General features: G+C 44.4%; 1 protein-coding gene across 1 annotated transcript; it reads right to left on the bottom strand.

Annotated features, from left to right (window-relative positions):
* Nucleotides 1–2,337: 2,337 nt before the first annotated feature.
* DACT2 (dishevelled binding antagonist of beta catenin 2) lies at nt 2,338–16,318 on the bottom strand. The gene is made up of 4 exons (XM_026117293.2): nt 16,003–16,318; nt 10,115–10,247; nt 8,212–8,499; nt 2,338–4,993 (listed from the first exon to the last, which is right to left on the bottom strand). Exons 1-4 carry the CDS (start codon nt 16,240–16,242, stop codon nt 3,195–3,197), a joined length of 2,460 nt encoding a protein of 819 aa, XP_025973078.2. The 5' UTR covers nt 16,243–16,318; the 3' UTR covers nt 2,338–3,194.
* Nucleotides 16,319–18,477: the final 2,159 nt, after the last annotated feature.

The raw sequence follows: 18,477 nt of genomic DNA, 5'->3' as shown, positions 1-18,477 counted from the left end.
TGATAGGCATCACACTTGTACTGAGGTGTTACCAAAATTCTCAGTGCACATGGTACTAGAAGATACTGATAATTATCAGTGTACTAAACCATAGCCATATTTTTGGTGCCAATGCTGCTGGGGTATGAACCCCAGTCTCATGGCCTGCTTTGCACTGGCTTGCTTCTACCCTCCAGAGCAGGAGCGATGTTCCAAATACAGTTTCTGCTCCAAGAGAGAGGACTAGGAAAGGGTGCTTTGACATAGTCCTTGCACAGGATCTGTGCCAGAGGAAAGCAGCATTTCTCCAGAGGGCTAGGGAGAAGGCCCAACAGTAAACTGGGTGATGAAAGAGGTCCCAATGCCTGCCAAGTGACTTTGTGCTGCCATGTCCACAGTGGGACAAAGCACCACAGAGACTGCTCTTAGTCCCCTCAGGTGTGCAGGGAGCTGCTAAGGGCAGGCAGGGGGGCAGCAGACTACTGCCCACACTGTGGGCACCTGAAATGCCACCAATCCTGTCCTTCCCCAAAAGTCACAGCTCAACAGCATCACTGCGCATGGTGATACCTTGAAACTTAACAGCAGATCATCTGCATTGGTGGGGATCCTCCAGTACTACAGCTTTCCTCTGGGTGAAGCATTGGTGCATAATCATACTTGTCAAATTAGCTAGCGCATATGACGATGAAGTTTGTGCCAGCTTTATGCTTTTATGTTAGCTTTATGCTGGCTCTGGGAGGAGAGATGTTATCTGACCTGGTAGAGACAGACTTCTGGTCTATGAGTGGTAGAGGCAGTGATACCTCATCTGGCAAAAAACCTGTCAGTACAAAATTAAGTCTTCTTCTTCTTCTTTTTTTTTTAAACTTGAATTGGCAGAGTGAGTTCATTCTGGATCAGCACTTTCATCATGTGTCTGGCAGCATTTCTGCTAGAGTATTAACAACCCCCAAAGAGGATTCGCTGTGTTGTGGGAGCACAAACTTATTGTTTGAGGTACTCTGCTAAAAAGACAGGGAGCTACTGGGTAGTGGTGTTTAACGGATTTCAGAATGCTCCTACCCAGAACAGTTTTCTAGTTAAGAACAATTTCCACCCTTGTGAAAAAACCTAATCCCCCCAAAAACTCCCATCTAACCAAAAAACCCCACTTCAAGACAGAAAATCCAAAGATTAAAGATTCATATGTAACTTCTGACATGCTCCCCAAAAACAAAGCTTTTGTGTAAATGGGAAAAAGAATCCTTTTGTGGTGTGGAAAGTCAACATGGCATAAATCACTATTTTGTTTGTTCTGCTGCTAGACATGCTGAACAAGAAACCACTACCAGGCCTGTGACATTCTCCCATCCATCTTACTAGAGTGGTTATATGTCCAAGCATTCTTGGGACCACAAAAAATTGCTTAAACATGTATCACTGCCTAAACTTTAATACCTTCCTTGTTGCAGTGTGAATTATGACTATTTTTATTTGTAGGATGAACATCAGTAAATAAGGATTGCCTTAAGTTTTAGCTGCAAATATTTGAATTAATTTACCTTGTAACTTTTACTTTTCTGTACCTCATTTTCCAAAAATGATTTGAAAACAGAGTGGTTTAAAAACATAACTTCCAAAAAATAGAAGGCATTGGTTTAAAAGTTTAGTCTTTCAATAATTCCATTTGCTAATGAATCCTTGCAGTAAACAAGCACTTTTACCCACAGTTTCTGCTAAGCATATGCCTTTTGTTTCAGTGCCAGTATATTCCCTGAACAAGGTAATGCCTACATCTCCTAGGCCAGGAATGTATTCAGATTGGGTATTGAAACAGGGTAGGAGGATAATACCTGATCTTTGGTAAATACAGGGTGAATTTCAGCTCAGCCTCCACATTGCTGTGCTCAGAGAAGAGAATTAGGACTGCTTGTCTGAACACAAAAATCATTTCATTGGTTTAGCAACCAATTCAAATCTTCACATAGGTACTCTCAAGGGCATTCAAAACACTACGTGTGTGTGTGTGTGTGTGTTTTAAATTGAGTGCCCTGTAAGGAAACTGCATCAATTTAAGTCAGTCAAGCACTACCCTGTCCTCAATACAAGTTTTGGTTTTAAACGCACTCATATAGCAGCAGGTGCAGAAGCAGGCTTCTTGAAGTAGAGGCTATAAGGACTCTGGTCATGACAAGCTATAGCGACCCTCTGAATAATAAAAAGGAATGCCTCTGCAAAGTGATTAGGAAGCATGGTCTGTTCCACTAGAGAATGCTCCTCTGCATTCCTTGTGCAATGTTAGAGTATTTACATTTTTTATCCTTTGTCCAGAGTTCAGAATCATTTTCTTTAGACAGGAAAGTCAGACAAGAATAGTTTTCAGAAGCACATTAAATAATATTTATTAAGTCTGCAATTTTAGGGCAAAACTATATTGTCAGTCCCAGCTATTCACATGCTCTGGTACTGAGCCCTCTTAACATTCTTTTACCCATTCAATAAATGAACAATAACATGGAACATCATAAAGATGGGGTTAGAAAACCCCCTATACTCTCAATTTTGAAAACAGGAAATGGATTGAAGTCCTGTTCTCATTCACAAATACATTTGCCTTCTTGCTTAAGCATAAAATGTTCCTACTGAGGAACAGACTTGTCTTCCTGATGTTGTGACCTTATGGGAACAGTTCATATGAAAGGCAGTAAAACTATGGAAAGCACTGAGAGCTTTTCCATATGAGCACAGTGACAGGTGGGTGGTTAATGCTGCTTCAGACTGCAGAGAATTCCTCACAAGAGGGAGAGAAGCTCCCACATCTCCATTTGGGAAGAAGCTCTTCTTGGGAGGCCTTTGTGTCCAAGACTGATTTTTTGGGTGCACATGGACAAAAAGCCATCAAGAGCCTACCTGCAAAATCTTACACCACAGGCTGCTTGGGTATGTCATCTCATATTAACATTTAATTTTTACCATGATGACCCTTCTGCATAGTAAGAAAAGACATCAGGCAATATACATAGATCCATATTTACAGAATAAATGGCAAAAGAGGAAATTAGATACAGTGATATTTACCTCCAGGCATTAACAAATTAAAAGATCCCTTGTGTTGATTCAGGGATTGTCCACAGTTCATTTAAGGAAGTCCTTTTCTCTGCACATCAGTTCTTCTGTTTGGCAAAGGACAGCCAGCAAGATGTCTCACTCGGATAAACAATGATTGCTCTCCCTTAAACCATGGTCATAACCTTTAGAGAGGCAGGTTGGAATCTCCTAATCTTCTTCTTCAGTGCCTTTGAAGCTTTGATGCGACAGATTTTGGGAACTGGGGGCAGGGGCTTGGAAGAGGCCTGGACGGACCCTGATTGTCTGACAGAAGCTTCGGGCCAAATCAGCTCACTTCCATCACCCTCATCATAGTCAAGGGCAAGGCTGCTGCTGCTACTGCTGCCATCCAAATCACTTTCGCTGGATTCACTGTCCCCAAAACGATTAGTCGTGAAATCACTGACCTCCCCTTCGCTAGTCTCTGCAATGGTGGAGTGAAAGAGGGAAGCGCACTCTGCAGAGTACTCTGAGTGGTCTGACTCACTTTTGGCATTAGCTCCATGACGATGACTCTTTGAGCGAGCCCTCATACTCACAGTACGCAGGACACCAGCTCTCCTTGCCGGCTGCCTTGGTGCCCCAAGACCAAAGCCACTAGAGAGGTTGGCCAAGTGGGCCTTGGCAGAGATCTCCACTGTGGATTGCCACTTGCGCTGCTTCTTCTTGGTGGCTGTGTCTACGTACGCCGCTTCGAGGGAATATAGTGCATTAGCAGAAGCCCTGTAGAGCTCTGGCCTGGATGGCACAGGGAACAATCTGAGCTGCGCAGGCAACAGGCTAGACTCTGAGCATGACCTGCCAGTCACATCACCTGAATACGAAGGTCTCCGCACAAGGCTCTTTACACCATGTGGTCTTTGGGGCTGATTCCACTCGGCAGGCAGCCTGGCAGCTCCATGGAACCCTCTTGCCTTCTCCATGCAAAAGGCCTGCTTCCCAGGCCGGAGCACCTTTTCACTGTTCCTCCTCTTTATCTTTACTGCCTTTGTTTTGGAGCTAGCAAACTTGACTCGGACCTGGTGGGATTCTGCAGGGACAAACTGAGCATGAACAAACTCACTCTGTGCTGCTTGCTCATGACCTCCAGCATTAGTCAGTTTGGGATTTCCACATCTTTTGAGGGGCAGCTTTCTGGATGGGACAGGTTTAGGGTTCCAGGTGCCCAGGCTGGAGTCATCCTGGCATAGCTGTGAGCAGGACGAACTGTGCTCCTCGCTACTCTCCATTGCTTCTGCCAGAGGAGAGCCCCTTGCTGCCAACTTGGCAGGGTAACAAGTATTCACAGCTGATGGCTCTGTGTCAGGCGGGGTGGATGGCTGTTCTCCATTCAGAGAGCACGTGGTGTCCTGCTGCTTGGCACATTCCCCCTCCGGCACCTCTCTCTGGAACTTCCCTTCAGCTTTGTTGCTTTCCAGAGAGCTCACTTGTTTTTCCAGCTGGCTACCGCTGCTGTTGATTTTCACTCCACCAGCACTGGGGGTTATAATGAGTCTCTGGTGCATTGTGGATGGCTGGCTCTTTGTCAAAACCTGCTCGCTGGCATCAGCCCGATTGTTTCCTTTGCATCTCATCAGCTGGAGTAATTTATTGATGTAACCCCCTGGCTTGGCCTCAGTGGTTGGCCTAGTCCTAATCAAGCTGGGACCCATCATACTAGGCAGGGGTTTGCTGGGGAGAGCCTGGAGGTCTGCTTCTAGAGATGTCCCCACCAGGGAGAAAAGGGGGCTTTGTAAAGCCACTGCATGAAGGGGGCTTGGATAAGGATATACATCAATGCCATTCTTGGAGACCAAATCGTTCTGGAATTTGGGGTCCACGCTGAGCAAGTGCAGTTCTCCTGTATGGCACAGAGGCAACATGGATTTGGGATCTGTCTCTTTCTGAAATCTAGCGTCTGCTGGAATGAGTCTTTCCAAGTCACCTACACATTGGATGAAAATAAATAACTTAAATCACAGACAATTACACTCAAGCTGGCTTATGTTAAAAGCACTATTTCAGTAGGATGTGCCAGCTTTTAGTAAAATTGGTAGCATGAAGGAGGAAAGTTTCAGTCCTCCAAAAACACTGAATTACTTCAGAGCTTGTAATCACCTGAACATAATGGAGATTAGAATGCCTTTTAATGCCAATGGTTAAACTCATGCGTTGCAGGAAATTTAAACTGTGCTACTTTGAAGAAAATAAATCTGTACATACAGAAAAATGTTCCAGAACTTCACAGACTAACAGGAACTCAACAAAACAAACACAAATAAGGAATTATTTTTTATTTCTGAGTAGAGATGAAAAGCAAATCAAGTACCAGAAAGCTTAAAGTTGAATGTCATGTAAAATTACCTAATGCAACAAGTATAATTTATTAACGCTTTCCCCTAAGACAGGATAAAGACATCCTCTGGCTAAATGTCTTATTTCTTTTCACTATAACCAATCTATTCCTGAAATTTCCAGCATGCAAGCAGTTTGTGGCATTGTTTTTAATGGTTAACTCTGAATTCCGGCTCCTCCTCCAATAGCATTACCAGTCTCATGGCTTTCTCAAGCAATTCACTTGTTTTACACTAAGTTTTTAGAGCCTTTGATTCCAGCAGGAAATATTCAGAGGTTTTACTGAATGGCAGAAAAGCAAGAATGGTAAAATTCCATGTGTGGGTTTCTAAAATGTCAACCTTAAATGTGTAGAAGAGTGGATGAAAAATCCGTTCTATCTTGACAGAGGAAAAAATTCTAAGGGTAAATACTCAGGCAGATGTAGGTTCAGTCCCTGAAGATGGCATTTCTGACCTCCAATTCAGATATCTTAAATCTTGGAGTACCCTTGAAGTTGGTGTAAGTTACACTTGACTGCTGCCCTGCTTCGTCTCAGGAGCATCTCCTTTGCTGTGACTAAGAGCCAGATTGTGCTCTAAGAGCAGGACAGCTGTTAGGACAATGCTCTATCCAAGCAAGTCATCTGGCAGAGCACTACTGCACTGCAGTTTGATTACTTCTGTACCAAGAGTACCAGAAACATTACCTGTAATTAGCTTGGATTTCTCAGCATGATAGGGAAGACTGTAATGCCAACAAATCCTCAGCTAGCTAATTTCTTCACTGCTTCCCGCTGCCAGGGCAAACCCAAGCATGAGGCCCAACTAGGTAATTCACTTACAGTGACTATTTCTGTCCTATTAGAGAAAGTTTTTGAGAGACTTCAAAATTTGGAGTTGTCTGCAGTGTCCTACCTGAGGCACTTACAGACCCATTACAGCAGAGATCACGAAGATAATGTCTCAAACAAATGTGTTTTCATAATGAAGATTCTTAAGGAAACTGTTGGCAGTGCTCTCTTTTTACCTTGTTTTTACATACTGTGCAGCACAAAAGTTCTGTGAAAAAGGAGGCTTCTTCTACCACAAACTGATTTGTTCTCAGCACTACATTAAAAGGAAAGACAAAATTCTAACCCATGTTCTAGCTCAAGATGACATGCCTTTGCATGAGGAATCCAGACTCATTAATTTATCTACAGTAAGGTAAGAAAGGATATAAATCAGGATTGCAAACTTTTAACAAAAATTATCTTATTCCGGTACAAAATGAACAGGAACCCAACAATTCAATCAAAGGAGCAGTGACTCTCAACCAGTGCAAAGGAACCTGGAAGGGCTCGCAAGAATGTGTCTGCTGGGTCTGAGCAAGCCTTCCCGTTGCCACTGAAAGAAAAAGCAGCCCATTTGCACCTGTCCCAGTTACACAGGTGGGGGGCAAGCTAAGGAGAGGAAAAGAGAAGTTTCTTCCCCTCTCCAGCTGATGCTTTTCTGACATAATGTCTTGCCTCACCTCCCTGCAACATGGTCAGCTTTGCAGGAATTTTTTCTTCAGGTCTACATGGAGACAACCACCCCTCTATTTATGGTTCTCACACTGAAGAAGCTAAGAGTTTGTAGCCAGGAAGAAGGGAGAAAGTAAGAGAGGCTGAAGAAGGTCTGTACCTTCACTTCCACACCACTACTTCACATCAATGAGCATATTCTTCCGCTAGTCTATCTCCATATCCAAAATCATAAAGCCCCTGGGGTCTTAGCAAAATGTTGCAAGGCAGGAAAGTTTCTGATACAACATCAAGTCTGTAACCTGAACACAGAAGCCAGGGACCACTGAGCTCAGCTCCATCCCCAACCTCCAAGAAGCCTTGAGAAGATTTTGCTGTTAGGCTGTAATTTACCACCAGCATGTCAGGTGTGTCTGCACAGCCAGGTACATCATCTATGGCCTCCGCTTCTGCTCTAAGCAAGCCAGAGATGAACAAGCTCAGGTCCAGAAGCAGTGGAGAAGACTCAGAGTGATACTACATTTGAAATGATGTTCTCTGTGACTTCACTGTTTCTGCTGTCTCACAGCTGGCTGGCTCACCATAAGAACTGCACTACCACATGGCTGCCAGTCTGAGGTCATGCAGGAACCCAAATTAAAAAAAAATACAATATCACTCTACAGCTGGGTAAAGAGGAAACTCCTAATATTAATGGTTTTGTCCAAAGGGATGAAGTAAATTCATGTTTGATCTAACACTGGGCTCAAAGCTGGTTCCTAGGTAGTCCATTAACCTTTGGTGTCTGTTATCCCTAACTTTAGATAATAAAAGTACGAAAAAGGATAATATTGGAGTCCACAGTAATTTGAATAAAGATGGTTACATAATAGGTATTATCATACTCATTTGACAAGTGATTGAGAAAACAGACAAATCTGGAAGCAGCTCTTCTCAGTAGAATATAACAGCTCTAATACTGAATTTACCTTGTACTTGCATACATCCCTGTCATTTCATGCAAATATTGAAATTTTTCTACTTCACGAACAGGTAAATTAAAATGGTATCTAGACACTCATGACAATTTCACCTCATGGACTTAAATACTTTTGATTTCTATCTTTATTTGTCCTCTTCACTCATTGTTGTTTAAAAGCACCTGAGTATGAGACAAGTGAAAGTTGGACAGTATATGGTCTGGCCATGTGGTTTAATTTAATTTTTTGTGTATTTAGAATTAGTGCTGCATACCAATTACACTATTGGTATATTAGCTTCTAAGAGTAATGACTGTGATTTTCCCCCTCTCTTGGATGAGTATCAGTTCTGCAGTTGATTACCTGTGGAAACTGGCCTCGGTCGGGACCTGGCTGGAGTCCCAGAAGTGTCCGTGTTAGCTGTAATCCGACATCCATCACTGACATAGGTTCCCTGCTGTTGGAAGCTGGTGGTGTGCACAGTAGTTTCATCTGCAGACTTGGGTCGGTAATCAAACACACTGAGCCTTGCTTTAGGGTGTTGAGAGCCGGGCAAGAGACTGGTGTGGGAGGAGGAGACGGACTCACTGTACACAGAGGTGCAGGAATTGGAGAGTGAGCAAGAACCACCATCACTCAGGTCGTAGAAGCCTGCAGAGTTAAAATAAATATGAAGATCACTATGATTTACAGTGACCAAACATGCTCTGTAGAAGAAAAATGCAGAAAAAATAAATCTCCCTTTGCTATTCGCCATGGGTCTAGATTTATGATCATCTCCTGGGGTAACTTTTGGAGAGATATACTCCAACTCAACGCATTTTATTGGGCTTCCGCATATTTACTTGGGTCATGGGGCAGCACAGCACACATACATGCTTAATTCTGAGGTGGGATGGGGTGAAGTGCAGTACCATCATGCCTAGTTCTTCACTGGAGAACCTCTTCGGGGACTGTTACGCAACAGGTATAAAATAGGGCCATCTTACACCATTGTAACTTGCCCAAGATTGGAAAGTAGAGCAAAACTAGTCTGTGATCAGAGCTGCTAAGCCTAAGACAGCTGGAACATGTAAGGGCAGAGAATGGAGGCTGTCTTCTCTCTCCAGGTCTTGTAGCTATTGCCAATTAATCATGAAAGTTGTATTAAAAAAGGCTTTTTGTAAGTTAAAGATAGGAATTTTTATTAGTTCTCTCTATATAAAGCAAACAGAGAAAAGTAAGCTGATTCCTTTGAACTATGTGTATATGCCTAATCATGTTATTCTTGAACTGAAACACTCACAGAACCCTGCACTACTTATAGCCACTATAACTATCAGCCCACAAAGATACATACGCTGTTAATATAAATTGTACTTAGGACAAATGGTTGAAAACTATTAGAAGCAGTTAATGGGAAGATGTTTTATCTCTGCTCACTTTTTTTCATAATACTTCTGAAAAGTATTAGTTGTTTATATATACAGATGGGCATGAAACGATTTTCCCCATATCACATAAGTTTTCAAGATTCCAACGAAAATTTCTTTCCTTGTCTCACTGAAGACTTAAGTCACTTCTAAATTCTTCTTGAAAAGAATTCCTATTGTCTCACACTAGGTAACAGAAACTGTTAGTAACAGATATCCTAGCTATATAAGGGAACTTTTCAGCTCTCTGCGTGAAACAGACCAGAAACTCGAAACTCAGTCTCCCTCAGTCTATGAGAGCGTTAGCCAGTAAATGGCTGGAGTAGCTTTTCTCAGAGTGTTTTAATAGAGCTGTTTCATTTTTATATAAATAATGAAACATTCATTAGGCTACAGTACAGCAGTGATATTGATCTTAAAGGCTTTAGAGAGCTTTCTCTCATCCAAGCAGAGCACTGACTTCAATGTTGGTCTCCCTCACTTATAGGAAGTATTCTGGTCACTTTGTCAATAGTCATCCTGCATTGAATAAGGTCTGCAACGGATTAATCAATCTGTCTCCTCCTCCTGTTTGTGGCTAAAATGCCCATTTTCATCAAAATTTTATGTACTTTCAGAGAAAATTTTCTGCGTGAATGAACCGGCATTTTCCAATTACATCAGCTTTGTTGGAAGACTCCCATCATCCCAATGTGTGCACTCTGTGCCAGATCACTACTCTCCACCTCAGCCCATGGGCACTGTTTCTGATCAAATAATACAGTGAGAAGCACAGGGAGTTTTGTTTAGCAGTCCACATCTTTCAGTTCTGTTAGCAGCATACTCCTGGCAATAAATGACCAAATGTGCATTACCTGAGCTGGGCCGGCTGTCACTGTCCAGGTATTCACTGGAGGTCTTACTGACATCCAGTTTCAGCTCACTTATTTGCTGGTCTAGTTGATCCAGGTGGCTTTTCAAGCCGACATCCTGTCTCCTCAAACGAGACTAATTCATAAATTGAGGAAAGAAGGTGGAAATGAAGAATAATCACAGTTAGAATCTCAGCGGCAACTCATGAATTCAGGCCATCTGTACTGGACAGATTATGCGCTCATAAAATGTTTTGCTTAGCTAGGCACTGCCGCAACTGCCTCTCTTTAATGAGACTGAAAGAATGTGCAAGTACAAAACATCTTTCTCAGAAAATATTGTCTTCTGTCTAGCTGAAGATTTTTCTCAATACTTTTCATACTGGATAAATTATTTTTACCTTCCCTTTTTGTTACACGCATGGCAGGAACTGTATCACTCTAAAGATAATGGCAATCTTTCCCCAATTAACACATTAATGTACTCCATTTTGCCAACACTTCAGCTGAATGGAGAATGAGATAAACATTATGGATGGTCTGAATGCACTCTAAGACACTTGCAGTCTAAGACACTTTTCGATGAAAGGAAACTACTGCATATAAAGCTGTCTTATTGCCATAGAAAGTACAGGCAGCACACTTAATTCTGCAAACCTCTTAAGCTTTGATGACATACATCTCTTTATAGCTGAATGGGTACATGGCATGAACTGTGACATCTCTTTATTTTGCTGAAAGTTTCCCTCACGTGTCTCATCACTAGGTATTTCCACACATTGTATGCAAGCATAAGATGGTATTTGAATCTTCCTGTGAAAATGAGTGTATTTAAAATAAATGGTGTGTCAAACTCATGAATAATCCTTCAGAAGTCACCAAAAAGAGCCTGAGTCTATTACAATAATTGACCAGTCTGACCTGAGAAAACAGCTAGTGCAGTTGCTCCCCCCATATTTGTGCAATCAGCTTAGAGAGGCAGATGGCCACTCTTTAGGGTACCACCCAAACAACGATGACTGGTTTCAGTCACAAACTTCTCACATGGGTTGGCAAATTATCTGGGCCCAAGCTGACAAAGGTATTTAGGCAATTCCACACCATATCACACTTAACTACACATTCTACGAGACTTTCCAGAAGGGTAGTCTCTGCAAGTTAATTGTAAAGTTGTGCTCATAGCCCCTGAGTGGCCAGGTTTCCATTCAGTTATGGCAAGAAAAACATGACTAAGATTTTCTTTATGCATATATTTTAGATTTAAAAATATAAGTGGTAGTTCTAGCAGCATTTCCAAACCTGAATAAAAAAAAATAAGAGAGAGGTCCCTTAAACTAATTAAGTTATCTGCAAAATTAAATCACATAAAGAAAAAGATCAAAATCAGTCTGTATACATTTTCAATTCTGCTGTCCCTGTGTTGCAATTATTCAGCTTTTAAGACCTGCATTTTCAGGTTTATCCATTATCCAATAATAAAAACAAAGAAAAGCCAAGATCCTGATGTAATTAAGAAATAATCAGAAATGAACATGGCTCACAAGACAACTGTTTTGGTTGGAGATGCTGCCCAGAAGAATAAAAATGTATTTCTAGCCTGCTTTGTAATTATAGAGAACTAGAGCAAAATATAAGACACAAGAAATAGAGGTCCTTTTTGTTAGTCTCACACAAAGGTAGAAAGCTTTACACTCAGTACGCTTATTACTGCTTCCTAAGAAAATAGGTAGTGATTTTTACTCTTCCTGTTTCACATAAACACAAAGCTAAGGAAGACTTGGATAAAGGAGATTTTCTATCCAATCTGTATGATGAATATATAACCTCCTCAGTATTTCTTTATTTCCTTTATAGTGAAGAAACAAAAACATGCCATGCCTCCTTCAATCCCACCTACTCAGGAAATCACAAAGTTGTTTTCATGGCTGGTATTAATTGCTTAATGATTAACATTTTGCCAGCCAATCCCTCAGTCTGTGGTTTCTGATTAATGGCAGAGAGGCCACAAGGCTCTCAGGTATTCAAAGATTATTTATTATACCTCCAGGTTCTGTCTGCACTTTCACAGCATTTTAACCAACACACATGATTTAGATCATCATTTTTAACCCTTTTATGGTGTCCCACAGCTTTGGGTTTTCATGTTTCTGGCAGACCTCATGGCTTTGATCTTTCAGTTAACTCCTGCAATCCAAGACAATGAGTTTCCCAAACCACACTGATGACTTTTCCGGTGTGACTGCTTGAGGTTTATTGTTATTGTTCTAATAACCACACTAAGCAGTACCTAGAACAACAAGCCCTAAATACACTCTTTCTCATTACACAACATGAATTTTACATGAGACAAAACCTTGCAGGTGAAACCATCTGTTTGCTTTGGGCAATACAGCTGTGAAGACTTCTGCAGGCTGCACGATGCAGGGAAGGAAGAATGCTTTCTTGCCTGGAAAAATGCAGGGCCAGATATTCAAAAATCTACTTGTACTACTGATGGCATCCAGTCTTTAGAAGCCCAGTTTGAGATACCTTCCTGACATCTATTTTTCAGAAGGAAGAACACTCTCTAAAAAGTGGGTTCCTATGGGTTATCACAAATTGGCACCTCAAATCAAGGCACCAAAACCCACTGGTCATGTTTGACTATTTTACTCAACTACTAGTCTCTTAAATTAAAGGGAGCCTTGACATTTATTTCTATGAGTGTAGATTAGGACCTGACAATTTTATTAATCTAATGGTATTCTGGAATGCATAAACAACAGCATTAGTCTTAGCTTGTTTTGCACATATAAAATTTAGCCACCCTTGGGTCTTCTTGTAACTGGAAGTGCAAAACAGCCAATTTCAGGTGGAAATTAATCTCATCTATCAGACCCTCATCCCAGGGTGAGCTGAATGAATCACTTCCAGAAGCATTTATTTCTCTACATTGAGAGAGGCTTGAATTTAGACAACTAACTTAACTTTAATTTTTTTTTTGAAAGACACCCTATATTTAAAAGATGTTCTCTTCTGTTTGAAACTAGTCTAAGGTGAAGAAGATCTATGCAAAATGCTGGATACTGACCCCCCCCCCCTTCAGTATAAGCTGTGTCCCTTTTCTACATTTTTATAATGTGATAAGCCACCTGAAAGCTTGTAAAACAAAAACCATTGCACTCAAGTCAATTTTTTTTTAATAAATAATGTTCTCTGAGTAAACAACTAGGAAATACTGGATGTTGCTGCCTTAAATATCTACCTAGTTAGACAGTGAGTGTCATAGATTTCTCTCTTTTTATTAGCTTGAACTTGCATCTCTTCTTTCTCTTCTAAGCCACCATAACATGGTTTGGCCAAGAGACTACTCTAGCATCTTTGGTAGATGGTGTCACTTAACTCTGCTTCTCCCATGCAGAGTGGTCCTGCATGGGCTGCAGTAACTTGCAGCTGTTAGAAGAGCTCCTGGACAGGAAAGTGAGCCACTGGCAGAGACAAAGGAGGAGGCAGCTGAGGACAGTGGACTGCTGGGGGCGGCAGAAAGCCTGCGGCCTTGCTACTGATGCCAGATTTCTGGGAAGGCCAACTGGTAGCTGTCACAGGGAAGAGATTAGGATGTTAGAGTGGCATTTGCTAGTGGTCCTTACAGCATCTGATGGCTCTCCTTTCTGCTGGTGGCACTTGACTTCCCATGATACTGCCTCTGTTCTTCTGTTTCTCTCCCTCCCATTGTAGGAGAACCTCAGCCTGACTCCTTGTCAATTTTGCTTCCACTGCTGAGAAGTCTTGAGCCAGCTCAGGCCAACACAGCTTTCCCATTTTATGTTGCAGGGACCAAACTTCTTCTGAACTAAACTAGGACCTCACTACAGCCCAGGGCAATAAGCCCTGCTTGAAACTTGGTAAAAGCTACACAGCAAGACAAAGCCACATTTACATTGTTAATGAGTTTCTCAATCAGAAAGCTATCCCAGAGCAATTATCACATACTCTATTTTCCCTGGGCCAAGAGGAAAAACAAGAGAGACATAACACTCCATGAGCAATGCTGTACTTTGCATTTTCCATTGCTCTTAGTTTTAAATAAGTTTCCTGTGACCATGAACAGAATTTTCAAAGGTTTGAGTGTGACATGCTGTCCATGAGTCACTGAGAAGTATGCTATTAAGCAAAATCGACATCCCTACCTACTCAAGCATGTGCCTGCAAATCAGAGGTGAAAAAAAGCATTAGAAAGCTGCCAGATATGCCAGTCTGGAAAGCTTTCCGCAGCCACAGGTCAATTGGAGGAGCTTTTTGTCACTACTTTAAGCATTTACATGATTGCAGTTTCACTGAAGAACATATCCATAGATTTACAGAGCTCTGAGTGCTTTTCAAGCTTTTTGAACACTTCCTTCCCAGGCAACCCCAGAAAATAGTGAGCCACATGTTTCCCATAATTGCAGTGGCACCTACTGGTGAAATTCATCCTTCTTCAGCATGCGCTAAGGTACCCTAATTCTCATGACTCCTGCAGTTCTAAAGGCAAAATTTTAAAGGCTGTTTTCTCCAACTTTAACGGGTAGTTTCTCCCATGTCCTTGAAAGCCCATAAGGCACCAGTAAAGTCCTGACAAGCTCATCTTCTATTTTCAGATCTTACTTGAAAAAAAAATATATAAACAAACGAGTAATTAAAACACAATAGCCAACATAAAAAAAATGAATAGTCACTACGGTCAGAGGTCATTGGGGATTTCTATTAACCCAGTGGCCCCAGATGGGGGATAAATGCTTTCAGTTCTTTTTTCTTTTTGTAAAAAAATATATACATATATATATAGAGAGAGCTATTAGTTAAAATTTTTAATGACAGGCAATCACTGGTGGCAAGCGGTTGACAATCCACTTGTCCTGCATTTTTTACTTTAATCAAGATACGCCTGCTGCTGTGTTTTCACATGCGGTGGTCAGGTTTCCCTGAAGGTTAAAGCCAATTTTCTCTCCGAGATGCTGTCTGATAAAACTGCCGGCAGCAAGCACATATCCTTTCTGCTTTCACACCTGACGGACAACTGATCACCAAGCCTCACATCAATACCGGGAGGCAAAGGGCTCCGAATTAACTTTGAGTTTACTGAAGTGTGTAATTGCCCATACTAGAGATTAAAGCCCTCTACCCTTCGGTTGCGGTCTCTCTTACGAAACTAGTTTCAGTCCCGATGTAGATTTTTTTTTCTCTTCCACAAAAATGGGCCAGTGTCAAGTGTAAGACTTCATATACAAGGCCTGGCATTCAATTATTTTTCTCCTTTGATCACACAGTCCGTTGCAAGAACAAAGTATTTACGGCTCACAAAACCCTTCCCGGTGGATTTCCTGCCGCCCACACCAGCCCCCGGAGCGCTTCTCCTCCGCGCTGGTCTCTTGCCCTACGCGCCTTTTGATCGCCTATCCAAGCGGCTACTGTAATTAAAAGCTGCGCGCTTGCAAGCCTGATACTTATATTACTCAAGCTAATCATCCCCTACTTCTTGGCCCCGATGAATGAACAACTGCTCCTCAGCGCTCCTTGGCAAAAAGCCCTGCGCCAACTTCATGCGCTCCCGACTGGCGCGGACACACAAGAGCCAACCCGCACGTGCGGCATCAGTGACCGTTATAACGGCCGTAACGGCGGCAGCCCCCTCCCCTCAGCCGCGCGGCCCGGGGCGCGCCGAGCCGGCACCCTCCGACCAAACCCTGCCCTCGCCGGCGCCGCCGCCCGTTCGCCCCTCAGCAGCGCGGCGCGGCCCTGCCTCCGCCCCGGCCCCGCGACCGCCGGCTCCACCGGCGCCGCCGCCGCCCCGAGCAGCCCCGCCGCCGCGGTGTGAGGCGGCGCTGCCCCTCGGCCGCCGCAGCACCGCGGCCGAGCGGCCCGGCCCTTACCAGCTGCTCCTTGAGGGCGGCGAGGGTGGCCTCTAGCCGGTGCTCCTTGCTGTGGGCGGGGAGCGGCTGCTCGCCACCGCCCGCCGGCGGCCGCTGCGGCATGGCCAGGGCGGCCCGCACCAGCGCCCGCTGCTTCTCCCGCAGCACCTGGAGCTCCTGGAGACCGGCCAGGGCTGCCTGCAGCCTCTCGCCCACCCGGCCGCGATCCCAGCCGCCCGCCCGCGGCGCCCCCAGCAGCATGGTCAGCGCTGGCCCCCGGCCCCGGCAAAGGGGCGACGGGCAGGCGGCGGCGCTGCGCCCGCCCCGCGCCGTGCTTGCGGCGAGGGCCGCCCGCCCCGCTCCGCGGCTGGCAGCGGACCGAGTGCGGCGCGGCCGCGGCGGCTCCTGCGGTTTTGGAGGAGAGGTGGGGAAGGGGGAGGGAGGTAAGGGAAGAGGACTGCGGCTCCAGGCCGCGTCGGGGCCACCTCTCGGGGTGGATACGCGCGGCAAGGAGCCAGTGCCCGGCCGCTCCCTCCCCCGCCGCCGCCCCGGGGCAGCCCCCGCCCCCGGCCGCCTGGGAGGACGGGGCGCCCTCCCCCCGCAGGGCCGCGGGCAGGCGTGGGGCGCGCTCCCGGCCGGGCGGCGCTGCGGCGGCGGCCCCGGCCCCGGCGGCGGAAGAGGGCGCCCCCCGCACCGGCACAGCGCCCTCCCGCAGGGGCCGGTTTCTGCCCCACTTCAGTCTACCCGAGTCGTGGGGACGGAGTGCTGGTTGGGCTTGGCCCTCGCGAAGCTGCAGAAACACCACCACAACCCACCACCATGCACAGGTGTTAAAGACTGTGAGGGTAGGGGGCCGTGAGCGCTCTTGGGTGTGAGATTTCCACAGGAAAACGCGTGTGTGCATGTGTTAACTTCATCCCTCCCTCTCTTTGCTACTCTCTTCTGTCTGTTAGGCCCATGCACAAGATAGGCTCTCCTCTCCTTGGTCTCAAGAAACCAACCCAACTATGTCATCTCATCACAGAAGTTCACAGTTCTAGTACTAAATTGTTCCTCATCACCTTGGAAGCATGGCAGAGACCTATTTTGTGAGTTCAGTGTGTGCCTCAGCCCAGGAAAGGTCATTTGAAGGGCTCAGGATTTACTTTAAACAAGATCTGAAAACACAGCTCATCATGAAAATCCAGGACTATGGTGCTGTTGCTACCAAGAAATGCCTACCATTAAGGCTTCAAACACAGACAGCAAACTCTTAGGAGATGGTCAGCAGGCAGCAAAGCCAATATATGTCCACAATATGTAGAGGACGAGGAGAAGCCCTGATATCAAAGGAGTCTAGTGAACACAGTGGACACAGCTGAGACACACTGCAGGAAATGATTTTTCTGCTGCCTACACTGAAATAAGCATTTGCAACCCACAGATCTCTCTTCCTCCTGAGATCACTATGTGCTGCATTCAAAGGGATTGAAATAGTTTCACGAGGGGTGTATGATGCTCTGACATACCCCATCTGTCTGTGGCTATCTCCTTTTTGCCCAGTGATATATCCTTAAAAGCTAGCATACTTTAATTTGAATGTCACTTGACTTTGTGCTGAAATACGTGATTAGCTGAGTGGGAGCCAGTTGCTGTCATCTGGTCTTCAAGTATACTTCTTTCAGTACCACTTGTGGGTGGCCATTTCCCCCTCTCGGACTGCTGCCAGCCCTGCTTTTTCTGTAGGAGTTTCCTAGCTGTGGCACTGTCAGATGCACTAGTGTAATGTCAAAACCCAGCTCCCACCAGGAGGCCAAATTACTCTTGTGGTTGCTCCCTAAGCCCTTTGCAACACGTTTTTTTACAGCGTCAGTGGGACCAAGCATTGCTTTCACCATGCCGCTTTCCACAGTCTTCATGGAGTTTAAAGATTTGAGAACAGTATTTACCCTGCAAAATAGGACTATGTCAGAATAGGTCCAGTGATCTGATCCTATTCTGACAAGGCATGCACAGATGTTTCCAGTTGTGGAAGAAGTTGCAGGGATTCTCACAGCTCTACAGTGCTTAGTTGAAGTGTGTATGAAGTATGATATACACAATGTCATCTAAGGCTTTTCCCATCCATCTCACCAAACTCTTCTGTACAGAGCAATGCCTCAGCCTCACAGTGCCTGGACTCTTCATCTGCACTGTGGAAAGAGAAACCGACTTCAAAACTGAGATGTTCTTGAAGGTGCTGACAAAAGACAGCATGAAATGCTGTCACCTCTGGGTTGGAGGGTGGCAAACAACCGGCAGTGTCTAGCATGTGTCGAGAATCTTGCAAAATGCCATTGCAGGTATGAACTGCTGAAGTGTTTCTGAAAAGCACTTGGCTTGGCACTTGTTAAAACAGGCATACAGCACAGTTCTGTATTTTATTCAAACTATGTTCTAACATGACCAAATACAACATAACCAATACATAAGCAACCAATACAAATGCCAGTTAGTATACACTTGCTAGAGGAGGTG

This window comes from Dromaius novaehollandiae, chromosome 3 (genome assembly GCF_036370855.1).
Source record: "Dromaius novaehollandiae isolate bDroNov1 chromosome 3, bDroNov1.hap1, whole genome shotgun sequence".
NCBI classification, from domain to species: domain Eukaryota; kingdom Metazoa; phylum Chordata; class Aves; order Casuariiformes; family Dromaiidae; genus Dromaius; species Dromaius novaehollandiae.
Note: the sequence above shows the minus strand (reverse complement) of the source record. Positions and strands in the feature narration are given on the sequence as shown.